The sequence below is a fragment of the Emys orbicularis genome, chromosome 8 (genome assembly GCF_028017835.1).
Source record: "Emys orbicularis isolate rEmyOrb1 chromosome 8, rEmyOrb1.hap1, whole genome shotgun sequence".
Lineage (NCBI taxonomy): Eukaryota > Metazoa > Chordata > Testudines > Emydidae > Emys > Emys orbicularis.
This window is the reverse complement of record NC_088690.1, coordinates 75,684,393-75,711,969: the sequence shown is the minus strand read 5'-3', so window position 1 is coordinate 75,711,969 and position 27,577 is coordinate 75,684,393. Positions and strand designations below refer to the sequence as shown.

At 47.4% G+C, this 27,577-nt stretch overlaps 1 protein-coding gene across 2 annotated transcripts in view; it reads left to right on the top strand.

Annotated features, from left to right (window-relative positions):
• Positions 1–27,577, top strand: part of LOC135882779 (protocadherin alpha-C2-like) — a 185,729-nt gene that overhangs the window by 97,764 nt on the left and 60,388 nt on the right. For both annotated transcript variants that reach the window (XM_065409802.1, XM_065409801.1), the window contains 2 exons: positions 43–101; positions 2,149–2,237. In XM_065409802.1, coding sequence (XP_065265874.1) covers positions 43–101; positions 2,149–2,237 — 148 coding nt within the window. The remainder of the gene's footprint in view (positions 1–42; positions 102–2,148; positions 2,238–27,577) is intronic.

Below are 27,577 nucleotides of genomic sequence, written 5' to 3'. Positions count from 1 at the left end.
AATACAAATTAATACAGATTTTGTTCTCTTTTGTTTCTGCAGCCAAAACAACCCAATCCTGATTGGCGTTATTCTGCATCCCTAAGAGCAGGAATACAAAGGTATGTACTGTGCTTCCCCTTCTTAAGGGTTTATATCTTTCTCCCTTTGTGAAGTAGACTGTCTTTCAATCTGGTACATCTGGTGACATACACTAGTGAGATCTGCATGCTGTGAGGGAAGCACCCAAGTTTTGCTTCTGAGGCATTATATCTACCAGTCCTACTGATTCACTGTAATTGTTGCCTTTTATGCTGGTCATTACTATATTAGTGTTTGGTCTATGCATTCATGTTGTTTACCTCATGCTTCTTTATACATTTACTATCACTGCCTGATTGCTACAATTACTGAATTATTTAACTGATAATACACTCTTCATTCACATTAAAGCTTCCTGTTATCATTCACTCTGATGAATTTCAATAGATTGTGTGCAGCATCAATAGTTTTCCATCTCACTACTCTCATTACCATAAAAGTGTACCACTGCTGCAGGCAGTTTATTAACCACATGGTACATTCAAGGTATTTAACAAAGTTAAAAGGGCATTGACAAGCATATCAGGCTGAGATTTCCAAGGAAACCTTCTTGAGTTAGGTGCCCACCTTAGACTCCTTTAGAAATCTCAGCCTTAGATCCCAAATTTGCCTTACTATAATTTGCTCCTCAATAAATTTAAAAAGAAGTAAAATAATGCTGTTTGTGTAGGACCTAGATAAAATAATATCTTTGCTCTCTGTGTCTTAGCAAATTAACTAACCAGTCTTATTCTCAGATCTATTCTGGCCTTATCAATAAGACCGGATAACAAATTTAGAACTAAGTAAAAAGGCCGTGGTAATTTCAAGTGGCATTACAAACTCAGAGGGAAAATCATTTGCTGAATACAAAAAGACATAGATTTGAGGGAATTAAAATGTATTTTCATGTTTCTCTGGAGACTATTACAGCAAATACAAAGTAAAATAACTGTACATAAAATATTTGAAATGCCCTTTTAACTAAAAAATACCTTTTTAAATCAATATGAATGTTGATTTTCCTTAGTTAAATCAAGTTTAAATATCATACAGATCAAAATCATTTAGAAAGTAACAAGACGAATTACAATCTTGCAGTATTGAGCTCCCAGTTTTAAAAATCTTGCCCATTAACACTGAGAAATGAATTGACCAAGTTTTAGAAACTTCTCTCGGTCCAAACTGAAACAGAACACCTCTTGAAATCAGTGGGAGCCTTGCCTGCATACAGGTGGAATAGGGAATACTTCAGGATTTTGCCTGAAGTAACTTCCATGATAAGTGAAAAGGGTGAGCTCATTTTAAAAATGACTATCTACTTTTTTCATTTTAAGATATCAGGCATCTATTCCCCCCCCCCCCCCATCATCATTTCCTTATGAGTTCAGAGCTAGACAATGTGCAACAATTAAATTTGCTGGTCTCATGGCAGACTGTTCATCATTTGACACGGTATAAAACTTGATATTACATGGTTATTGTAGTTTGTGACACCTAATTTCTCCCTTCAAAAGTGCTTGCCAAAAGCATAAGGTAATCAGCATCGGATACTATAAATTGCATTGGGATATTTGCTGTAGAAGAGTGGCTGATAATAGCATGCTGAAAGAAGCCCAGAACTGACTTTCATTATTTACTTCACTGCTAAGACATCACAAACATGATATGGATTAGGGCCCAGGTCCTCAGAGGTATTTAGGCACCTAACTTCTATTTCAGTGGAAGTTAGGCACCTAAATACCTTTGAGAATCTGGGGCTAGGTGACTTCCCTGCAGTGTTAGTGATTTCACATCACATTAATGAAAACAAACCATCCTCTAGAGATAATATTTGTGTCTGATATGAACTGCATGGAATTATGTTGCAGCATTGAAATAATAACCAAAGACAATTTTTGCAGTTCTTACAGGATTGACGCTTTAATAATGCATTAGCAGAATCTGCTAGCATGATGCAATGTTGCATTAGCCCTGGTGCAACAAAGAACAACTGTGACTTTGGAGAAATAGCCAGAAAAGGGAATGTTGAACAAAAACAGGTCAGATGGGAACTATGTAATTTAATCAGTATGCTTGTTTATTCAGTGCTGTGCACATGGAGGAGGCAGGAGTCTTACGAGGAGGGCCGGGAGGACCTGAACAGCTGTGGCCAACAGTATCCAGTGCAACACCAGGTTAGAATCAGAGTACTGACATCTATTAATGGGATATTGGGAAATGTGATGGCTCTATTCCCTTAAAGAGAGGAATGATTGTTATTTGAAACACACTTCCCATTGGATCATTCTTAACTTTCTTTCTACTTTGTGTCTCTGAATTAAGTCCCTATGAAACACTCTCTTGAATAAGATAGACGGTAATAAATAAAGCAAGGAAACCTTTCTCCTTTATTCACTAGCAGGTGCATACTAGAGATGGAATCAAGCCTCAAAATTTGGATCCAGACCTGAACTTATCCAATGTTTTGGGGTGGTCAGACCCAGGAATTTGGTATAGTTCACTAGAGAAGAAGGCCCAGTTATGAGGTGTGGATCCAGAGCCACATTTCCCCAAAGTTTGGGAGTATTTGGGTTTAGGGTTTTAATTTATCCTCCATTTCTAATGGTCATCAAAACTACCAACTTCGCAAAAAGAGCTGCTCAATTGGGGATGGAGTAAGTAATACAGAACCTCACCAATTCTTACTTCACTATTTTGCAAACTCAGTAATTGTTTTTAAATACCGACAGGTCTCATCCTGCTGTCAGGTAGTTAGGTTTCTTATTACTAAGTGTTCACTCCTTTTATAAATTAAACTGCAGTACATTTACTAGTATGCTATGGAGGGTTCTCATAAAACATTTAACTAAACTGCTATTCACTTGTGAAAATAAATAACCAAAATACCTTTTATGATGAAGTATTCTTGATTTTTTTCATTATTTACTTGCTGACTCACTAAATCAAAATTCAGTAAGAATCAGCAAAGGGTCTCGTTGATTACTGGAGATAAGCAAATTCACTCAGTTCTTTTGCAGTGAAAGCAATGGATGTATTCTCACATTACATTTTGGGATAGAAAGAATTTCATCATTTAAAATGCCTACAAAGTGTTAGGAAATGGTATTTGGTGCTGCTCAGAAGTTCAGACACCAAGCACTGTATTAAGGAAAAATTTGATAACATGTGGTGTGGAAGCTAAAGCTCTTTCAAAAATAATTGGATAGCTTTCATATTTCTTTGTGGATAGAGAAGCAGAGAGATAGAGAGAAATAGAAATATTATGTGTACATTAAACATTGCTACGATTTCTTTTTATGGTTCAGTTGATTAAATATGCACAAGATTGCATTGCTACGTTACAAATATTTTACTGAACAATTAAGTTAAAAGTTGTATTTGAGAATAAAAATACACATGGTTCATCCAGATGGCAAACAATGAAACTGGAAATAATTCACAGAACAACCTTTTAACCTGCTGACTGATTAAATATGGGAGGATCCTTAAGGCTCCAGCAGGGGCAGAAGGAACTTTCAGGGAAAAAATTAAATTAATTCCTGTGGACTAGATTATCATTTTATGATCTGACCCGGATAAGGGTCAGATCATAGCTGCGCGTCCCAGGAGTAGACCACAAGATGAATTGTCTCAGAGTCCAAATTCATTCCCAGCTTCAAGGATGGGAGTAAGTAACTTCACTCCATTTTGTCAGGAAGTACCCTGTGTGCCTGGGTAGCTACTTGGGTTTAGGAATAAGCTGGGGAGAGGAGGTAAAACCAGGACACTTATTACTCCCCATTCGCTCTCTCTGCTCCCTCCCTGTCCACTTGCGTGTAATGGGGCATTTTGGGCAAGTAGCCCCTGCTCTTCCTACCGCAGCCAGAGTCACAGTTTGGGCAGGATCAGGCAAATGAGTAAAGAGGTAGTAAGAACTTGTATCTCCAGCCCCAAGAAGTCTTTCTGCTCTTTGAGAAAACCAGCCTCTTAAAAAGTCCAGGGTAGTTAAAACTGTTTTGAAATCCAGTTTCTGTGGATCAAGTTTCTTGATCCTTCCAAATGACTATTCTTCCTGTGCAAGAAAGAATCTTTTGTTTCCTTTCTGTCTGGCCTTAAGGGTTTAATGACTGCTAAAATAACATAAATGAGACCTTCCTACCATTTGTAAACAGACGATGTGGATTTCATTAGCCTTCAGTAACAAATAGTTTATGCATATAGAAGTGTCATTTAACAGAAAAGGTAAAATTAACACATAACTTTAATACATTACACTTTCAAATATAGTTGTTTATCACAATGGTTTATAATTACAGCTTTGGGTTCCCACACACATTTCCTCTTTCAATTGTTCTACCTCCTTTCCACTGCTTATGTTCATGACTTGTGCCATTTTTCATCAGGTTAAGACACAAAATTATGCTTTTCATTAGATATTTGACCCATTTCAGCCAATTACACTGGATAGAGACAACATGTGCAGTTGCTCTTGACATGCCATTTACATCCGAACAGTGCTACACCTGTGTCCAGATAAACTCACAAATTAGCTGCTCATTATCTCTATTTCCATCAACATATGCAGCAGCTGCAGCTCTCCACTTCTAATTAGTATAAAACTGCCTCAAATCCCGCCTCACATACATATGCTTAATGCAGTTGTTTTACTCAATTGATTAATTCCAATTGGTTTGTCACTAAACCATTCATTTAATTTAGCACTCCACAAAAGCCTCGGATAAAATGCTTCAGATTGAAGGAATCAGAAAGTTAATCAATGAGAGCATCAAAAGATGATGTCATAGGAATGTTCTAAGAAGGATGAACAAGTCAAGTGTTAAATCAGTAAATCCTTAATTCCTAGTGCCTAGCTATACTCAGACACTACATGGTATATCACCAGTTCTGTACCTTTCAGGGTAAATCCTGCTGTCACTTACATGGATAAAGCTTCCACTGACTTCAGTAGGAGTTTCACCTATGCAGCTGAGAGCAAAATTTGGCCCATTGTTTTTTGTTCCTTTCACAGGTTCTTCATCACAAAAAAGTGATGAAATCAAGATTTAAGGCTTATGCTCTGTCCCAAACTCACTCTGAGGTGAACAAAAGGTCCAGTGGTCTAAGTTAAGGATACACAATCAGATTCACTTTGGAATTCCTGCCACTTGTGTCATAGTTTTAATGTCATTTAAAGAGAGGTTGTTTTAAAAATTGGTTTCCTTGTTTGAAAAACAAGTTACGAAGCATATTATATTCCTGACAAAGAGCTCTTCCAGCCTCTCAGGTAAGGTGCTACTCTGTGTATTTGGTAAATATTTTATCTCAGTGGTTTTTCTATGTATTATGACTGAGATTTTCAGAGAAGACATCCAACTCCCATTTCAATAAGTCTACATGTAGACTTATAATTATTAGACAGTCTATAGGTAGACTTGTTATCTACCTGAATGTTGATCACTTGCTTTAATCATTGCTTCTGGATATTTGAAATTGCATAATGGAGATCCATTTACATCCCAAAAATTGTTACTTAAAAGAAAGTTAAGGCTGCCAAGTCAAGCACTCAAAAGCAAGGAAATGCCAGAATTACATTTGCCTGTGCAACCTTAATTCAGCCTCTTTGTGCATATGCATTATGATACAGAGTGAAATCCTGGCTCCACTGAAGTCAATTGGAAATGTGCCATTGGCTTCCGTGGGGTCAGTATTTTCACCAACCATCTTAGCACTATTTTTCCACAGGAATTCCACCTCATTCACAGCACAGGATGGACCTTGCCCAGGGAATGAATCAGAGCCATGTAGTCAATGAGGCTGTTGTCTGTAGGATGGTTGCTTCATTTGCTACAGATGTTGGAAGATGTTTAGTGCATGAGGCAGGAAACTCCAGAAGGGAAAGGATGGTTATGTGATTAAAGCAACTGAATGCTATGCTGAAGAACTGCATTCTATCCCTGCCTCTGCCACAGTGTTCTTATGTGCTGCTGGGCAAGTTGCTTAAACCAGAATTTTCAGAGGTGGCCACTAATGGTGTACTGTTCATTTCTGAGTGCCCAACTTGAAACACCTGGGGGCTGATTTGCAGGAGTGCTAAATGCTCACAGCTGGAACTGAAGTTGACTGGAGTTCTGTTCTGAACATATATAGTGATATAAAAATGCTAGGAACTTTGAAAAATTAGGCCTTAGGGGCTAACTTCACCAAAGGACTTACATGTCTAAATCCCCGAATCTCACCCCACCAGGATTCACAAATCCCCGGTTCAGCTGCCCCCAAGCCCTGTCGATGCCTAAACTCACTTGGTGCCTACATTTTTGCAGCGAAAGTTCCTAAATCCCTATGTTTTGGCCTCTGAGCATGCACACTGCAGCCCCATACCAGGCATATGGATGGTTAAGCCCCAGAACGAGTCATGAACTGGGGAAAGATAGGCATTTCTCTGCCTTAGTCACCTGTGAGGCCCAATGAGATAGGTGAATTTTGAGCTCGCCTACTGGATCAGATCCCTATAGATGAACTTACACAAAATGGCCAGGGGGAGGAGGACCTCCCTCATAACTTTTAGCCCAGTGTTTAGAATACTCACCTGGGATGTGGGAGACCTTTGGTTCAAGTCCCCACCTCAGGGAGGGAAGGAATTTGAATAGGGATTTGCCACATCTCTGGTGAATGCTCCAGCTACCAGGCTTACAGAGTCATTCTCATGCTCGCTTTCTCTCTGTGGTCTAATGATTCTTTCCTTATTTATCCAGTGGAACAGCTTCAACAAGGTGACCGAGGGAGCTATGCATCACAATATCCCAGAGCTCCATGGTTAGGGCACTCACCTGGGAGGTAGCAGAATCCTGTTCAGCTCCCTTCTCACCCTCAGCTACAGGTGGGAACTTGAACCAGTGGTCTCCAACATCCTAAGTGAGTACTCTAACCACTGGGCTACGAGTTATGAGAGAGTGCTGCCTGCAGCTACTTCTTTCTAACATGGAGTATTGCCTAATGCTAAGAGAAGCATTTGTAGTTGAAAATCCAAAGCAGGGGGAGGCGCCTCCCTGCAGCCTGGACTTAGGTGCCTATCTCTAAGAGAGGGGGCTTTCCACACACTCCTCAGCTTGGCATATCCTATTGGCTATCTTAAGTGAGGAGCCAGCTAGCATGCTGACTTTTGGGAATCCTATTCTAAGGCCCTTGTGCCTAGGCATCAAACTGAGGCTTTGTGAATCCCAATGTTTTTTTAGAAGCCTAAAAGTTAGGGGTGACTACACTCAGTTTCTTTGTGAATCTAGCCATGGCTGTCTTAAATTGGATGCCCCAAATTGGTGGATACTAAACAAATATGTCCTTAATTGCTCCTCACCTCAGTTTCCCTCTGTAAAATGTGGGATGATAATACCAGTGTATCTCATAGGGGTGCTATAAAGATAAATTCATCAATGTTTGTAAAGCACTCAGATGCTATACTGATGAATGTCCATGATGAGAAAACCTATGCGGATATTAATTCTGTATTTAATGTAGGATTTAAATAGAGTACAGTAAATAAAGCATGGGGCCATATACTGAATGATAACTGTGAACAGAAATATTGAATGGCTTCCCATGTAGTGAGCACTGTTCATCCTGTGCCCTGAATGAGGCAAGGAACCTATGGAAAAAATAGCGTATGATCATGTAATTAAGAACTGTGGGTGAAATACTGGCCCCATTGAAGTCAATTGCAAAGCTCCCATTGACTTCAGTGGAGCCAGGATTTCACTCTGTACCATAATGGATATGCACAAAATGGCTGAATTAAGGTGGCATGTGAGATGAATCCTGAGATTTCCTAACTTTTGAGTGTTTGACTTTGCAACTTTAATGTTCTTTTAACATTGGCTTCTTAATGTAATTTCTCACATTTTTTAAAGAAAGCAAATTGAAAAAAATAGAAATTCTGTAGTGTGGAACCATATTGACCCCAACATGAGTCATCAGCAGGACTGGGACCTTTAGATCCACAGCACAGACCTTTGCTACCATTTGAGCTAGCTGAGTAACTGGTAGCAGTAATACATTGTTATCCCCTAAGTGGATTAGCCAGTAGAGGGGGAAGACAGAGACAATTTACCAGGGACTTTAAGAGCTATTTATTGACAGCAGATGAATGTTGAGACTTGGGAATCTGGGTTCAGTGCTAGATTCTGGAGGGGAGTGTAACCTAGTGATTATAAACCCTTCTGCTTCTGTCCCTGCAATCCTGACCCCTTCTACTCTTGTTCTCTCCAGTCTGTCCCTGTTTCAATCTTCTCCACTTTAGCTCCTGTCCCAGTCTCCTTTACTCTCACTGGCTTCTATCTCAGTCTCTTTCCCTCTGTTTTTCTCTTCTCCCCACTGGTTCCTGTTTCAGTCCTCCCCCTCCTCCTCCCTGCATTCCTGGCAGGCAATTTCCTTCTCCATGTTGTCTGGGCACCAGCAAGAGGAGCATGGGAGCATAGGAGAGACAGTCTCCTTATTCTCAGTTCCAGTGCATGGTGTCACAGCAGGGAACGTCCTGCTCAGCCCCTGCAGCAGTGGGATGGAACTTATTCCATCACCCTGTGGGGATGATGCATGCACAGTCCAGTTGGAACACAAGCATTATGTGGGACTAGAACATGCTCAATGCAGATGCAATCCTCAGAGAATTTAGCTGCCAGCCTCTAACAACCCTCCCTACTGAGCATGTGTGAACTGCAATTTTCAGAGGCTTATAGGTTTGCCAAATTTGGGTAGATCTTCACAAGGATAGCAAAGGACACATCCCTGACACTCAGGCAGTGCTCCTGCCAAATTTCAAGTCCCTGCTCAAAGCAGGGAGGTGCTAGAGCTTCATAATGGAACAGTTGTAAAAAATTTTAATATGGGCAAAAATGTATTTTTAACTAATTTTATTCTCAGAAATGTCTGGACCAATTTTGCTGAAATGTTTCAAAACATGTGTCCAGCATGGGAAATTTCAGCCAAAATAGTTAAAATTTGGCAAAGTTGTAACCAACTGAAAATAGGATCTTATGATGGAAAGTATTATGCACCTTAAATATTAATGTCAATACCAGCTGTGCTTGTAATAGACCATGCTGGTTTTGAAGAATTAAGTCCAATACAGTATATTGTGCACATACACAGTAATGCTGTTCTATGACTAAAGAGAAAAGAAGTTCTAAGACACTATGAAATATATAAACAGCAGCTGGAACAGAGAAGGAGAGCTCTGAAAATGGCAATCAGAAAACCTAGGAGAGGATATATACTCTATTAATCTATTTCTGCATAAAATCTTTATGCTGAGTAGATCAGTTTTAGGTGATGTTGACTAGTTTATAAGAAAGTCTTGCATGCTAAATACAGCTGATAGAGATCTTAATCCTACTGATAAAAGTTGCAGAAATAGAATGAGTTATAAATACTGGAACAAAAATAAACAATTAAAAACATCTGCAAACATGACAAATAAGCATTAAAATGGTCTAATCTGAAAAGCAATGGAAGCCTTTATATGATATTTGTAATGGTGGTACTGGATGGGAGACAGAGTGCTGAGAATGGGATGATTGCCCAGGAAATTGTGAAGAGAGAAATGAAGACGGGATGATGATAAGGGGCCTGGGAAAGGTGACAGAGAGCAGAGAGATAGCACTGAGCACTTAATAGATTTTAATGCCAGAAGGAACCATTACGAGGCCATGGGATGTCACCCAGTGGTTCTTGCATTCAGCTCATAATTTCTGGTTGAACAAGAGCAAATCTTTCAGAAAGACATACAGTCTTGATTTAAAGACTTCAAGTGATGGAATGAGATGAGAGGGGCCAAGTCAAAGGGGCATGGGGTAATGAGGCAGGGTTGGTAGAAGATGTAAAAAGGGTTGAGAGCCCTGAGAATGGGGTTATAGAAACCCTGGGAAAAGAGAACAGAAACCACTGAGAATGGGATGACTGAGTGCCTTAAAATGGGGCATTGAGCACCCAGAATGGGATCAGGAGGGCCCTCTATTGGAGTGGGATAATAGAAGCCTTAGGATAGGGGACAGAGAACACTGAAAATGGGATTATAGAGACTCTGGAGAGAGCCCTGAGAATAAGTTATTAGAGATCCTGGGAAAGGGGGGCTGAAAGCCATGGTAATAGTTAATGGGCTTCTGGGAAAGAGGACACAGAGCCCTGCTGAGGCTGGCTCCAGGTAATATAATTTCCATTCGAAAAATACGATTGGATCTGTCCAAATGTTTGAATCCATTTAGCATCTCTACAGAAGGGAATGAATGATTTTTTCCAGTTTGACCCTTTTACTCTTACATCAGACACAGCTCTTGAAATTCAAAAGGCATAATGCTCCAATAGCTGCTCACTGGGATGCCATGATATTGTCATGGGGATCTTAGTTCATGAGATTTTTTTTTTTTAATTTCATTTTAAAGAGCAAGAGTCAAAGCAGATGGTTTGTATGATTGGGACAGGCCCTTGCCTTTCATATACCTTGTTCCCATGGATATGTATTGTGATCCTAAATGGGGGATGTTTTCTTCCCAGTTGCAGTAGTGGGCTTTCCCTCTCCTCCCTCAAATGATCTCCCTTAGCTAAGGAAGGAAGGCTTGATACTACTCTCTTTGGACTCCATTGGTGTCATGCCTAGGTCAGCCACAGATGTCACTGTAACTGTGCCTCCGTGGGTCACAACTGAGAATACCAAATTCAGGACAAACTGCTGAGAAATAGGGCAGATACACCCCAAAACTGGAGGTTATTCTCCCATGAGATATACCAAACCAGCAACAAAAGTAAACTTCTGTTTCACCACACTGGCTAACAAAAAGTCATGAAAGCAGTTTCCTTAGGCATTCCAGTCCTTGTATCATCACCAAAAACATTAGACTTAGAGATGAGTGGTTCTTTAAAACCAGTTGCATCAAATGAAAGGTTCTTCTGATCTCAAAGGACCAGCCACACACCCAGGTCAATATACAACTCAGATCTTACCCAAAAATCACGCTGTTGCCAATCCTGTAGTATCTAAAATCTAAAGGTTTATTTATAAAAAGAAAGAAAGAAAATTGTTTAAAGGAATCAAATACATACAGTCATTGCAAAGTTCTTGGTTCAGACTTGTAGCAGTGATGGAATAAACTGCTGGCTTAAATCAAGTCTCTGCTTGCTTCCAAATCATTGGAAGGACCTCAGTCCTTTGGTTATAATGCCCTCATTAGTATAAGTTCATAGTCCAGAGGTTTGAGCAGGAAAGAGGCAAAATGGAGATATTTCCAGGGCCTTTTATAGCTTCTGCCATGTGGAGGGAAACCCATTGTTCTCACTATGGAAAATTACAGTAACAAGATGGTTTGAAGTCACATGGGCAAGCCACATGTCCATGCATGATTTCGCCTAGTCATAGTAGAAGTCATTACCTATACCTCAAAAAGCACGTTCACAGGAAAGTCCATTCAGGGTAGGTGGGCATCTTCCATTGTGAGTTAAATGTTCTTTTCATGGGGCACTCAATTTGAATAGTCCCTAAATAAGGCTAAATACCTTGTGGGCGCTACCCAGGAGCAAACATTTTGAAATCCAGGTATAAAGCCAACAGTCATAACTTCAAATACAAAAATGATACATGCATACAAATAGCATAATCATATTCAACAAATCATAACCTTTCCATAGACACCTTACTTGACAACCTTTTTACAAGATTTGTCACAAATATATAATAGTGGTTGCAACAATGATCTATACGGTCATATTTTAATCAGATAACATCACAGTCACTTAAGAGAAACACAGGAGCTGAGGGTGCTGCCTCTGCAATGCTCCTGCTGGCCCACAAAAGACTAGAGATGGAACTCAAATCTGGGTCTCATATGGTGGTGCAGTGCATTACATCTCTATTTTAATATAAATAAACCACTGTGACCATCTCACCTGTGAAACCCTTCCTCAGATCCCATTTCTGAGTCTCATCACTGGCTCCTTGAATTAAATTCAAGTTTGTTGCTCTTCAAGATCATGTGGTCTTACCCATGCCTTCATGTCTGCCCTCATTACTGTGTACACCAGGGATCGGCAACCTTTGGCACATGGCCCGCCAGGGAAAGCACCCTGGCTGGCCGGGCCGGTTTGTTTACCCGCCGCGTCCGCAGGTTTGGCCGATCAAGGTTCCCACTGGCCGCGGTTCGCCACTCCAGGCCAATGGGGGCTGCGAGAAGCGGGGCGGGCTGAGGGAGCCGCGATTGGCCGAACCTGCAGACGCGGCAGGTAAACAAACCAGCCTGGCCCATCAGGGTGCTTTCCCTGGTGGGCCGCATGCCAAAGGTTGCCAATCCCTGGTGTACACTTTCTCACTCCTGGTGCATCTGCCAGTTTTCTATGCATACTACTTCCTTTGTTTGCATTTTTTGCTTTCTTTCAAGCTACCCCGTACATTTTGAACAGCCTCCCGCCTCTGGCCTGCCAAGTGTTCATCTTTCTTCTCTTCCTGTTCTTCCTTAAAACCCATTTCTCTCATGAACCCTCCCTACTCTGATTTCCTCTCTGTAGGACTCTCCATTATCTCCTCTATCTGAATTGTTGTCCCGAAAGTGTTGGAAATGAGGTCACCAGCATGGCCACACATGACCTTTGCAATATTTCACATTGAGCTAAGAGTCTGCTGTGATAAGTGCTTCCCATTTCTAACAGCCATATGGAAGGTGGAGAAGACTAAGAATTTCAGGTCTTCTTTGCTCTGAATGAAAACATTTTGAAATCAAAAAGATTTTCAAAAACTATGCTAGAAACAATTAAATATGTATACAGTAGCTGCAATATGACAGCCCAGCTATTTTTTTTTAAATGCCAATGATCTTTCTGACTGGAAGCACATATGTCGTTTACAAGATGCAAATTCCTGCTGAACCTTTTGGTGCAGCTCTCAGTATTTGCAGCTAAGACTCAATAATTGATTGCAATAATTTATACTTTCTTCAGCGGAATGGTGACCCTGTGCCTCCATCACATTCAGTGAAGTGGGGAAAAATACACTATATTATGCAGAGATTGTAGTCACCACATATTTAATACTGAAGGCAAGTATACATTTGATTTTGGACCCACCCTCAACTTCAATAAAACCCAACCAATCTACCCAAAATTACGTGCGTGATTTTAGGGTTAATTTTTTTTTTCTGGAAAGTGCAAGATAAATCAGACAATGTACTTGGGAGCTATTGTGGTTCAAAAATGAGGTGGTCATACTTCTTGAACATTTACAAGGATCCTGGGACAGGGAGTTGGGGGGGGGTTGGGTGGAGAAGGGGCTCATCATGACTCAGATTTGTTTTAATCTGTCTTGATGAGGGCTGGTGTAATTGAGTAGGTTTTTTGTTTTGTTTTTGAGGGGGGAGGATGTTCTTAGAAAAGTTATGCTGTTATTCATAGCAATGTTATGCATACCTAGTCTCTGGGAAATTTTTAATTCTATCTGCTAGAAGCCCTGGCATCCATTTGTGAGCTTCCCAAAGTGTGCAAAAGGCCCATGTGCACTTCATGACCTCCACATAAGGCATCTGTTCTGATGCAAGCTTCCCTAAGGCCCACATCCGAGCAAGTGCTCTATGCTGAGATGCTAAATGCACATAACACTGGAGGCCTGTACACTTAAATCCCATGAAAGCCTAGAGGAGGAGGAGATGGTGGCTTTCTTGAGGTTATTGAAGAACAAGCAAAGGCTCTGAGCTTATCTTGTTCTAGACCCATCTTTGCTACTGAATGGACAGAACAGTATATGGCATTTTACAACCATTAGTGAGATCTCACAGCACCTCTGTCAGTCAGGCAGACATTGTCTGTTTCTGAGAGAGAAACAGAATCAGGAAAGTTTAAGTGACTTGCCCATGGTCATATGAAATTAGAGCCCAGATCTCCTTACTACCAGTCCTGTGCTTAATTCACTAGACCATAGAACGTGACCCCTCTCCCTCCCAAGTTCTTCCGATCTATTTAACCTCTCTACGTATCATTTTTATTATTTACCATATAGGGAGCACTGTGGTGATAACACTTACTTACCTATCTCACAGGGGTACCTACTTTATGGCCCTCTTGGTTAAGGCACAGCCAACACTCTGTTCACAGGTACTTACTGTCTCAAGGAGGTGGAGGGGGAATGATTCGCTTCACTACAGACATGTGGATCACCTGTCAGACAACTGCCACAATTTGTGACAGTGAACCCACTTGGTCACTTTTAGGGGAGGAAACTTGGTCAGGGGAAGAGGGTTGGTAGTGCAGCAAGTTCCAGCCAGATTTCACACGGGGCCTGTGCAGTTTCCAGAAATCACGTACTGTGTGTATGTGACCCTGCTTTGAAAAGGGAGTAAATCAAAGCACACTAAGAAACTGTTAGTGTGAAACACCAGGTTCCACACAGACACTGTGCAGCAGGCTAGCATGGGATAGTATTGCACCCCAGCTTGCCATGAACTAATGGTTCATCTCAACAAGCCATAAGTGTGCCACAAATGGAGGCAGATAATAAAGGAGTGGCTGACAAGTTTCCTGGAGCTCATGGCCTCAGAAAATGAGCCCAGTGAGGTGTGTGCAGTCCAGGGTTGCCTTGGAAAAATTGAGAGTGTATCTACACTGCAATCATGAGTGTGATTGCAACTGGTGTAGACATACCTGAGCTAGTAGTTCAGGTACCAGAGCAGTGAATCTCTGTTAGTGCACGTTTCAGCATGGCCTAACCATGCATGGAATTACCCAGTGTTCCTTACTCGGTGCCCAAGCTCACTAGATTGAAGCTCCATGATTGCGGTGTAGACATACCCTAAAATCCAAAAGGCCAAATTCAGAATGGAAACTAAGTGAGCCTATGAAAGATTAAGGAAGTTTAGAGGGTGTCTAAATCAGTGTAACCTACACTTTCTTCTGGCCCCTCAGCATGTATGTTTCGCCAGCTTATCCTTCTCTTAGACTTACTGAGACTCTCTTGAATCTAACTACTTATTCAGAACCCTTACATTCAAAGAACCAATTTCAAAGGTGATGTGCAATTCAGATCCCTTACATTAAACACCCACCATGTCAATGTCTAAGGGAGCCTAATTTACACACTGAGGGGCTAGGAGAAGGTATAAGCTAATGTAACTCCGCACCCTCCTTTAACTTACACTTTCTTATATCTTCTCCTGGCTCCTCAGTATGTGAATTACAGTGGATGCACTTAAAATGTTTTTCTGTTTTGATAGACATTATCAACTCTATTATTCATTGTAAGTATAAGGAGTCTCTCTCAAACTGGTGGAATAACAGCCTTATTTGTCAGTGCTTGACTTTAATATTTGTTATTATTATTAATTTATTATATACATTACACCCAAATGTTTGCAAGGCATCTCAAAAAGCAAATAGTCAAGCAAGGTCCCCATGCTGAGGAACTTGAAATCCGGATTTTAGATCTGACACAAGTGAGGGAGAGAACAAATAAGAAGAGGGCAGAGTAGGGGAAGACAACTCTTACAAAAAGATCACCCAGTGACTCAGTTGTTTCACTTACATTTCTCAGTGGGTAATTTCATTACAAATCTGTTCTAATTTTCAAAGCCAAGCAGGTTTGTACTTGGCTGGGTGATCTCTGCTTAGTACAGGGGTGGGCAAACTTTTTGGCCCGAGGGCCATATCGGGGTTGTGCAACTGTATGGAGGGCCGGGTAGGGAAGGCTGTGCCTCCCCAAACAGCCTGGCCCCTGCCCCCATCCACCCCCTCCCACTTCCCGCGCCCTGACTGCCCCCCTCAGAACTCCCAACCCATCCAACCCTCTCTGCTCCTTGTCCCCTGACCACCCCCTCCCAGGACCCCCGCCCCCTATCCAAACCCCCTGCTCCCTGTCTCCTGACTGCCTGGACTCCTATCCACACCCCCGTCCCCTGACAGCCCCCCCGGGACTCCCACCCCCTATCCAACCGCCCTCTGCTCCTCGTCCCCTGACCACCCCCTCCCGGGACTCCTCGTCCCTAACTGGCCCCTGGGATCCCACCCCCTTATGCAACCCCCCCCCCCGTCCCCTGACTGCCCTCCCGACCCCTATTCACTCCTCGCCCCCTGACAGGCCTCCTGGGACTCCCACTCCCAACCCTCCCTGTTCCCCATTCCCTGACCGCCGCCCCCCAGAACCTCCGCCCCATCCAACCACCCCCTCCTCCCTGACTGCCCCCCAGGTTCCCCCGCTCCCTTACCCAACCTCCCTGCCCCCTCATCATCATCAGGAGCTTGCATCTGTGACACCCAGCCAGAACCAGCAGCGCTCCCTGTCACGGACTCACAGATCGTGCCCACTCTTGGCCCCGTGCGGTCCGTGGGGGGTGCCCCTTTTAGTGAGACAGCCCTTCTCGGGGGTCCACTCTCTCTCGGGGTCCGGCCCCTCCACCTCCTGGATCCGCACCTCTCTGAGCCTTAGCACGTCTGTCTCTGCCGTGGGCCCCCTCAGGGAGTCCACGCGCTCTGAACCCCCGGGGCCTCCACCCCCGAAGGGGTTGATGCAACCCTGTTCTCTAGACCGGAGTGACTCTCAGCCAGCATGAAACAGAAGGGTTTATTGAGAGTTGAACACAGCACAGGAAACTCTCTGACCCTCAGGCCTGGCCTCCCTCAGCCCAGCACATCCCAGTCTCCTGCATCCAGGTGGGCTCTGCCTGCTTCCCCTCTCCAGCCCGGAGCCCCCCTGCTCCCAGCTGGGCATCTCAGATCACCGGCCCCAGGCCCCGCCTCTGTCCATTGTCTTCCCTCCAGGTAAACAGGGTCGTAAACCGGGGCCTCCTCTCCTGCTTCTCCCTCTGGCTGGAACCGGTTGGTTAGGTCACTGGGTCCTCACTCTGCAGCCCATTGTCCTCCCACTGGCCAGAACCGGCTGCGTCTCCTCAGCTGGGCCTCTGGGTCACCAGGTCGCCAGGTCACTGGTCGCTGGGGTATCCATCCTCCCGGCCACCGTCTGGGTCCCCACGTCCTCTCTCCGGTCCTCTGCAAAACACACTCCCTCTCCCCTCACCTCGTTAAACCAGTAACACCCAGGGAAACTGAGTCCCATCCCCTCTGCATGCAAACCATTGAAACCCCACAGAAAACAGGAAAACCCCCCAGAAAACAAGAAAACCCCCCACTTCGTCACATCTCTCCCCCCTTCGAGGCTGAACGGAGCAGGGTCACCTAGCCAGTGACCTGGGGAAGTTCAGGGTCCCCGCCCCGCGATAAAGCATCCGCTATAACATTGGCGCTCCCCCTCACATGGACCACCTCCATGTCATACCCCTGGAGGAGCAGGGCCCATCTCAGCAGCTTGGCATTAGCCCCTTTCATTTGGTGCAGCCACGTCAGGGGCGAATGGTCGGTGTACACGGTGAAGCGCCGCCCAAATAGATATGGCTGCAGTTTGTTAAGGGCCCACACCATGGCCAGGCATTCCTTCTCTATGGCCGCATAGTGCTGCTCCCGGGGCAGCAGCTTCTTGCTCAGGTACACAATGGGGTGTCTCTCCCCCTTAGTATCAGTTTGCATCAGTACCGCCCCCAGCCCTGTGTCCGAGGCATCGGTGAACACCAGGAAGGGTTTGTTAAAATCCGGGTTTACCAGCACCGGGCCCTGGATAAGTGCCCCCTTCAGCGCACAGAGAGCCCTCTGGCACTGCTCGGTCCAGACCACCTTGTCCGGCTTTCCCTTTCGACACAGCTCCGTGAGGGGTGCTGCCAGGGAGCTAAAGTGGGGCACAAACCTCCGGTAGTACCCTGCCATCCCAACGAAAGCCTGGACCTGCTTCTTAGTCTGGGGGGCGGGCCAGGCCTTGATTGCCTCCACTTTGGCCGGCTCCGGCTTCAGGTGGCCACTCCCAACCTTGTGGCCCAGGTATAAAACCTCTGCCATCCCCACCTTGCACTTTCCCGCTTTTATGGTCAGTCCTGCATCCTGGAGGCGACCCAGCACTCTCTTTACCTGGGACACATGTTCCTCCCAGGTCTGGCTAAAGACACAGATATCGTCAATATACGCTAGTGCAAAGCCCTCCATCCCCCTTAGTAACTGATCCACCAGGCGCTGGAAGGTGGCAGGTGCCCCCTTGAGGCCGAAAGGCAGGACCAGGAACTCGAAGAGCCCTATTGGTGTGGTGAAGGCGGACTTCGCCCTGGCCTCTGGGTCCAAAGGCACCTGCCAGTAGCCTTTGGTAAGATCCAGGGTAGTGAGGTACCGGGCACCCCCCAACTTGTCTAAGATTTCATCAGTCCTGGGCATGGGGTAGGCATCGGACACGGTAATGGCATTGAGCTTCCGATAGTCCACACAGAACCGGATCGATCCGTCCTTCTTGGGGACCAGCACCACGGGTGAGGCCCAGGGACTGGCGGACGGCTGGATCACCCCTAAAGCCAGCATGTCCCCGACCTCTCTCTCCAGGTCCTGGGCTGTTTTCCCAGTGACCCTGAATGGGGAACACCTGATGGGAGGGTTGGCTCCCGTCTCCACCCGGTGGACAGCCAGGTTAGTGAGCCCAGGCCGGCTGGAGAACAGCTGCCGGTATGAATGCAGCACGGCTCTGATCTCTGCCTGCTGGGCAGGGGTTAGCTGGTCTGAGAGGGGAATTGATTCTAGCGAGGGGTTAGCCCCAGCCTCAGGGAGGAGTCCCACCAGGGGGTCCTCTCCTTTCTCCTCCCACTGCCCACACACAGCCAGCACCAACTTCTCCCTGTCCCAGTACGGCTTCATCATGTTGACGTGATACACCCGGTGGCTATGAGCCCGGTTGGACAGTTCCACCACATAGTTCACCTCGTTTACCTGTCTGATGACCGTGAAGGGGCCGTCCCAGGCCGCCTGCAGCTTATTCTTCCTCACGGGGATGAGGAGCATCACCTGATCCCCTGTAGCATATGAGCGGCCACGGGCTGAGTGGTCGTACCAGACCTTCTGCTTCCTCTGGGCCCTTGCTAGGTTCCCCCTAGCCAAGCCCATGAGCTCCACGAGCTTTTCCCGGAAAGCCAGTACATACTCTACCACTGATTCCCCATCGGGAGAGGCCTTTCCCTCCCACTCGGCTCTCATCAAGTCCAGGGGACCCCTCACCCTCCTTCCGTACAGCAACTCGAACGGGGAGAACCCTGTGGATTCCTGGGGCACTTCCCTATATGCGAACAGCAGGTGGGGTAAATACTTGTCCCAGTCCTGCGGGTGCTGGTCCATAAAGGTTTTCAGCATCCTCTTTAGGGTCCCATTGAACCTCTCCACTAGCCCGTTGGACTGAGGGTGGTAGGCTGAGGCCCAGATGTGTCGGACCCCACACTTCTCCCACAAGTACTGGAGCAGGGTCGACATGAAGTTAGACCCCTGGTCTGTAAGGACCTCCTTGGGGAACCCCACTCTGCTGAAGATGGTCAGCAGCGCGTCGGCCACGGTGTCTGCCTCGATAGAGGACAAGGCCACCGCCTCGGGGTAGCGCGTAGCAAAATCTACCACCACCAGGATGTATTTCTTCCCTGACCGGGTCACCCTGCTGAGGGGCCCCACTATGTCCACGGCCACCTTCTGGAAAGGCTCTTCTATGATAGGCAAAGGTCTCAGCGGGGCTTTACACTTATCCCGGGCCTTTCCCACCCTCTGGCAGGAGTCACAGGTCCTGCAATACTGTCGGATAGCGTCGAAGACCCCGGGCCAGTAAAAGTTCTGCAGCAGCCTCTGCCTGGTGCGCCGGATGCCCTGATGCCCCGAAAGGGGGATATCGTGGGCCAAGAACAACAGTTTGCGGCGGTACCTCTGGGGAACCACCAGCTGCCTCCCGACTTTCCAAGATTCAGTTCGCCCTGAACCCGTCCATTCCCGGTACAGGAATCCCCTCTCCCACAGGAATCGCTCCCGGCGGTCTTCCCCCTGGGATCCTGCACTGTCGTGGCCAGCCAGGGCCCTCAGTTTCTCCAGGGAGGGATCCACCTGCAGCTCCGTTTGGAATTCAGCTGCTGGGTCTGAGGCTCCAACCCTGGCTGGTGGCGCCTCAGTTTCCTCACCCTGGGACGGAGGCTCCAGCCCAGCCCTGTCGAGCCCTACCCTTGGCGCTTCGGCCTCCCCCCTCGGGAGGTCCCGCGCCCCTCGCTGGCTCTGGCTCCGGGTAAGGACCAGGGCGCTATGAGTGTCATCCGGCCAATTCTCCAAGTCATTACCCATTAGCACCTCGGTAGGCAGGTGGTCGTGCACCCCAACTTCCTTGGGTCCCTCCTTAGCCCCCCATTTCAGGTGTATCCTCGCTACAGGCACCTTGACGGGGGGCCCAAACACTCCCCTCAGGGTCAGGTAGGCATCGGGCACCAGCTGGTCGGGGTCCACCACCTCGGACCACGCCAGCGTCACCTCTGCACCCGTGTCCCAGAACCCCTGGACACGTCTTCCCCCCACCTCAATGGGGATGATGTGGCGATTGTTCCCCGGGGCCTGTCCCACGCTCACCCGGCGGATTGGGTACGGGTGCTCTGGACCTGGGGCCCCACCTTCCCCTGCTGGCCTGGCCTGGCGGTCCCCTCCCCCTGGCACGGCCCTCTCGATTGCAGACCCTGGGCCCGGCGGTGCCCCCTCTCGGTGGGCTTCCACCCAGTTAATACCCCGCGGGTTCTGCTTGGCTGCCATTTCCTTCATCTTCAGGCACTGTGCCACCTTGTGCCCCTTTTGGCCACAGTAATTACACCTCACGTCTCTCAAGTCCCACGAGGGGGGTCGCCCCGCCCCAGCAGTCCCGGGCACCCCTGAGTTGGGCTTCCTGGAGTCCCACCGTTGAGAGGGCTCAGGGTGACTCCCCTTATGAGTCCCTGATGTGGGTCTCCCCCCTACCCCCGATCTACTGTCCACGAACTCATCTGCCAGCGCCCCTGCATGGCGCAGATCTTTGGGCTTCCGGTCCACTAGCCACATCTTAAGGTCCGGAGGGCAGATGTCATACGGCTGCTCCAACCCCACCAGGTTATACACGTCCTCTGCGGTAGTGGCCCCTGCGCCCTTCCCCCACTTGCGGAGATATTCCCCCAGCAAGTTGGTGACCTCCTTGTAAGAGACACCTGAGGCCTTGCGCACACCCCGGAACCGTTTCCTGTACGCCTCGGGGGTCAGTTCAAACTTCAGCAGCAAAGCCTGTTTGAACAGGTCATAGTCCCCCGTCTCAACACCATCCATTTGGCTGAACGCCTGTATGGCTTTGGGACCCAGCAGGGGGGTCAGACAGCGAAGCCTGTCTGCAGGGTCAATCTGGTTCAGTTCACAAGCCTTCTCAAAGGCTGTGAGGTAGGCATCAATATCCCCCCCCTCCTCGAACTGGGGCAGCAGTTTGGTGTCTAGATTCCCCACACCACTGGCGTCTCGGGGCCCTTCCCCACTTACCCCGCGGCAGGCCCTCTTGGCCCGCCTCTCGTCCATCTCCAACTCGTGCTTCCGCTGTTCTACACGGTCCGCTCGTTCTCTCTCTCTGTCCACCAGCCTCCGATCCTCTAGCTCCAGCTCCTTTGCTTTCAGCTGCAGCTCCAGTCTCCGCAGCTCTTCTAGGGAGGAACCTGACTGGGGCCCCCCGGTGCTGACTGGGGAGTCAGGTCTGACCCACTCCCGGTCACTACACAGACTGCCCCCACGGCTTCTCCCCGGCTCTCCGGGCACTCCGGGAGCCCCCCTGGGGTCTGGAGCCTGCCCCTCAGACGGGTCAGTCTCTACCAGCCGAGCGATCAGCCGCTTCTTAGTGAGCCTCCCCACGCTCAGCCCCCTCTCCCTGCACAGACGGGCCAGGTCGCTCTTACGGAGCTGGTTATAGGCCATTTCCAGGCTGGTTCCGTTCAATACCCTCGTTCTATCGCTGGCAGCCACTCACTGCAAAGCGCCTGCGCCCGCAGCCAACGTCTACAGGGTGCATCCACGAAGCATCCCACTTCTGACACCACGTTGTCACGGACTCACAGATCGTGCCCACTCTTGGCCCCGTGCGGTCCGTGGGGGGTGCCCCTTTTAGTGAGACAGCCCTTCTCGGGGGTCCACTCTCTCTCGGGGTCCGGCCCCTCCACCTCCTGGATCCGCACCTCTCTGAGCCTTAGCACGTCTGTCTCTGCCGTGGGCCCCCTCAGGGAGTCCACGCGCTCTGGACCCCCGGGGCCTCCACCCCCGAAGGGGTTGATGCAACCCTGTTCTCTAGACCGGAGTGACTCTCAGCCAGCATGAAACAGAAGGGTTTATTGAGAGTTGAACACAGCACAGGAAACTCTCTGACCCTCAGGCCTGGCCTCCCTCAGCCCAGCACATCCCAGTCTCCTGCATCCAGGTGGGCTCTGCCTGCTTCCCCTCTCCAGCCCGGAGCCCCCCTGCTCCCAGCTGGGCATCTCAGATCACCGGCCCCAGGCCCCGCCTCTGTCCATTGTCTTCCCTCCAGGTAAACAGGGTAGTAAACCGGGGCCTCCTCTCCTGCTTCTCCCTCTGGCTGGAACCGGTTGGTTAGGTCACTGGGTCCTCACTCTGCAGCCCATTGTCCTCCCACTGGCCAGAACCGGCTGTGTCTCCTCAGCTGGGCCTCTGGGTCACCAGGTCGCCAGGTCACTGGTCGCTGGGGTATCCATCCTCCCGGCCACCGTCTGGGTCCCCACGTCCTCTCTCCGGTCCTCTGCAAAACACACTCCCTCTCCCCTCACCTCGTTAAACCAGTAACACCCAGGGAAACTGAGTCCCACCCCCTCTGCATGCAAACCATTGAAACCCCACAGAAAACAGGAAAACCCCCCAGAAAACAAGAAAACCCCCCACTTCGTCACACTCCCCATGCTGCCCAGCGGGAGCGGCGGGCCAGAATGCAGCCTGCGTGGCTGCAGGGGAAGGGGGGACAGCGGGGGAGGGGCCGGGGACTAGGCTCCCTGTCCGGGAGCTCAGGGGCCGGGCCGGGCAGTCCCGCAGGCTGGATGTGGCCCACGGGCCGTAGTTTGCCCACGTCTGGCTTAGTATCTAGGTTTGCTGCTTTTCTGTGATAATAATGGCAACACCCAATGATTTATGTATTTAATGCATGCCTAATGGTAATACTCTGCATTTATGCAGAAGACATGAATTTGTTTCCCCCGCCTGTTATTTCCCTAAGGCTTCAGTAAGTAAAAGGAACAATCCCTATCCTGCAGTTTTACTACCTTGGATTGTGATCATGTCAGATCTTATAAGCTAAGCAAGGATTTGCCTGGCCAGTACTTGGATGGAGTGTGTGGAATTTACATCTTTTTTGCATGAGACTGCAGCTTCTATTTTGTCTCTGACTGTGCTCCTTCTTTCTTCCTCGTTATGTTTCTGCTTTCACCAACTTACTTACTTATTTACTCCTGAATAGTCTTCAGAAATTGTTTTTTGAAAAGGAAATTATATTAAAATATATGTTAATTCAACATTTTGGTGTTCCGATTCCCAGAGGAATCTTAACTCTGTTTGTACATACATGTGATTCATTTCCAGTGTGACATGTCTTTCAGCAAATAAAATAATATAATGGAAATGTATTGTGACATTTTCAATAACTGTATATGTATGTACATATGTAGCCTTTCACATTACTGCATATACATTGTGTGATCATTCATGAAAAACTGTATTGTAATAGACACATGTGAGGGGACAGAACTAAGGTATTATTTTGGTGGTGGTTGTTATTATTGTAGTATAGTGGTGCCTAGCAGCTCTGACTAAAAGGTTGGGGATCCATTGTACTCAGCAGTACAAGTAGAGTCTGTGGTAGAGCTGGGAATTGAATCCAGCTCAGTGTTTTTAAACACAAGACCAAACTTCCTTTTTAAGAGATGCCAAGTACCCCTTGGATGGCACTGAAGCCTTAACTCTCGTTGAATTGCATGAGAGATACAAAGGGTGCTCAGCACCTCCCAGGATTGAGCCCTAAATATATTCTGGGAACTTTGTGGCAGATCATCTGCCCTGTTCCATCCCTTCTGTGCCCAATGTGGCCCTATCACTTTGCTAAGGAGTACCTAGCAGGATTAGACCCAGTGTAGATGGCTCCTATGTTACTTACCCCCAGAGACCCTAGAGTCAGGACATGTTACGAGCAGCAAGGAGACATGGCTGGAGCCACAAGCAAATGGCCGTTTGGGAATTGTTTCCAGATAGCACATGTTAAAACAGCTATGAGGATGCTCTAGCTTGCACCAGGGTCAGGGATGGACAGAGAATCAGAGATCTGAAACCATCTCCTTGATGTCCTCCCTCCCCATCATCCCACTGTGACCAGCAGAACAGGGCCGGCTCTAGGATTTTTGCCGCCCAAAGCAAAAACAATTTTGGCCACCCCCACACCCGTTTTTTAATTACCCCACCCCCGGCCCCGCCTCAACTCCGCCCCTTCCCCAAATCCCCAGCCCTGCCTCCTCCCCCCAGGCTCTCAAGCCTAGGAGGGAGGGAGGGGAAGAAGCGGCGCCCGCGCCGCGGCCACTCGGAGTCTCCCCCTCCCTCCCAGGTTTGAGATCCTGGGAGGGAGGGGGAGACTCCGAGTGGCCGCGGCGCGGGCGCCGCTTCTCCCCCTCCCTCTCTCCCTCCCTCCCTCTCTCCCAGGCTCTCAAGCCTGGGAGGGAGGGCGAGTAGCGGCACGCGAATCAGCTGTTTCGCGCGCCCTGGTGCACGAGCGGCAGCAGCAGCAGCGGAGGTGAGCTAGGGCGGCCAGGGCACATTTTTAGGGGTGGCATTCTGGCGCCGGCCATGCCTCCCCTAAAAATGTGCCGCCCCAAGCACCAGCTTGTTTTGCTGGTGCCTAGAGCCGGCCCTGCAGCAGAAACTTGGTGCAGTAGAGAACCCGGCCCTTTAACTCAAAATTTCCTGAGCATTGTGTGAATAAAATCTCAGCGTCTATGTTTCACTGTGCTGCTTTGCAGACACTACATAAACATTGTCAGGCCTTCAGCAGTACAGAAGCCCTTATTTAAAGAGAAGGGCAAAGGCTCCTTCACATTCCTGTTGTCCATTATGTTTCCCGATTTAACAACCTTCCTAAGCCTCTTAACATCCTTCCATTCAAACGGGACAGGGCAGGGTAGAGCAGAACAAGGAGTGCTGCTGCAGTGCTCTTTCTGTTTATCTAGCACATAACCTGATTATTTACATAACACTGACCTAGCAATGCTGCATTGACTGTGAGGTCTTTAAACTCCCAGCCATTCAGTCATTACTTGTGTGCACTCAGAGGGTGGAATGAAGGATGTAGAACAGTAATAACAGCATTCGAAGGCATCCCCTTCGTTATGGGGATTTAATTCTCAGAAAATCGAGGCTCTGGCTATGGAGGGAATAAGAGTCTGAGTGCAGCTTCTATGTTGTTGTCTTATATAATTATATTCACCCATCCCTAAAAGCATTCCCTTATAGTACACACACAGAGCCAAGAAGGGAAATGCGTTGAGTAGGGGGGAAAAGCCCTCATGGCTGTTGTAGAGATTGTCTCTCTATTTTTATATTGAAAAAAATTGTGAGCTATTTCTACAAGTGCAGGTAGGTTAGAATAATCCCTGAAGAGACAGGGGAGCGTTGGAATGACCTCTGGTAGTTATTGCTCAGCCTCTTTTCCCCATCTCAGTGTGCAAAGCTTACCAGATTCAGAACCCGATAGCAGACTAAAAGCAAAACTGTGAACAACTTCATCTTATCCCACACCTAACACTGCCAGGGAGGCTGCAGCTAAAAGTGAATTCATTGGCTAAGCTTTGAACAATATAACATTTCATTGCTTGTATTTTGATCCAGTTTGTTGCTAGGGAAAGATGAAGCGCTTCATTAATTATCACTAGCAGCCTAGTTCTGTCTTGTGGCTGCTTTGCATGGTTTGTTTTTCATCTCTGAGAAAGGAGCAGGTTTGATTTTCACAAGGAAAAACCAAACTATATTCCCTAAGGGGCAAACCCTGCATCTCTGACTGCACAGGCTTCCCTGGCACAGCAGCAGAAACAATTGATATTCTGTTGCAAAAAGAGAAGCAAGATCTGAGGGGGCTGTGAAGGGGTTCAAATCCCATGTCCTGTGCAGAGCTCAGCACCATAGGGGCGCCCTATGCTAGAGCATAAAGAGCTTGGTTGCATGAAAGTCTGGGAGTGGGGACAGATGATTCATTGCTATGTGGATGTTCCCATCCTCCCCACATGGGAGCAGTGTTTTTCCCTCTGTGCATCTTTCCAGTTCAGCCACTAGAGCTGGATGCTGGGCCAGCGCTTTGTTCATAAGTTACACATCCTTTGCCCATAATTGCACCTTGAGTGCCCAGATCAGATGTATAAAAACTGGCTTGCTTTTAAGCTTTGAAAAAGAAATACTCAATTAGTTTCTTATATTTTATTCACAAGTGGTGGACTAGGGTCTCTAAACAAGCTCAGCAAGTTTCTGAGATCCAGACTTTCACACATGATAATCTACTGAAGCTGTCTCCCATTCTCCCATTCAAGCAGGCACCCTGCCTGCCCAGCTATCAGTGTTATATTTAAAACTTGGTTCCTTTTTCAATATCCCAAAATTAATCAGTTTTTATAAGCCGACCCCCCCAAGATGGATACGTAAAAATGGAAATTTTTTGTGACCGATTCATAAGCCAACCCTATAATTCAGGGGTCGGCAAACTTTGGCTCCCGGGCCATCAGGATAAACCGCTGGCAGGCCGAGACGGTTTGTTTACCTCGAGTGTCTGCAGGCATGGAGTAAGTAAACAAAGTGTCCCAGCCTGCCAGAGGCTTACCCTGACGGGCCGGGACAGCAACTGGTGGGGAAATTGGGGGGTGGAAGGGAAGCTGGGGGTCAGGGGAGTAACTCCTGTGACAACCCCCCACATGACCCCATCCCTAGCCTGGGGCCCCCACACTCTCCACATCCTATCCCTTCCCACCTTAGCTGGGGCGGGCCAGGGTAGGATGTCTCTGGCCTGGCCGGAGCTGCTCCGGCAGGCTGGGCGACGCGGTCACAGCCTGCTCCAGCGGGCTTAGACCGGGCGGCACAGCCGCAGCCTGCCAGCCCCAGAGCTGTAGCTGCTTCGGAGGCTGTGGGGACAGCAGCGTGGCCAGAAGCAGAGAGACTCTGGCCCCGCCTCTTCCCTTCTGGCTCTGCTGGCTGTGCTGCCTCTCCTTGCCCCCTCTGTTGGGGGGGAGGGGCTGTGTCCCACCTCTCCCTCTCTCTATACCTGTTCATAAGCCGACCCCCTTCTCTGATGCTTCCCTTTTTACTAAAAAAAATTGGCTTATGAACGAGTATATAGGGTAATCAGTTGAAGCTAGGATCTGGGCTTTAAAATAAGCACCAAGTATCACAAGATTCACAGTAAAATCACAAGAGTTAGTAACAGTGTTATTGAGTGAAAAATAACAGATGATACACTTTAAAAACTCACATTATATTATTTGAAAAATGAGTAATGAAATGACCCATCCGAAGCCTTCATTTGAGACACTGCCTGCAAACTCTAATATAATACATTTATTTACAAAATATCCAAACTGGAATTAACAAGAAGTATGCATTATAAGCACAGATCATGATTTTT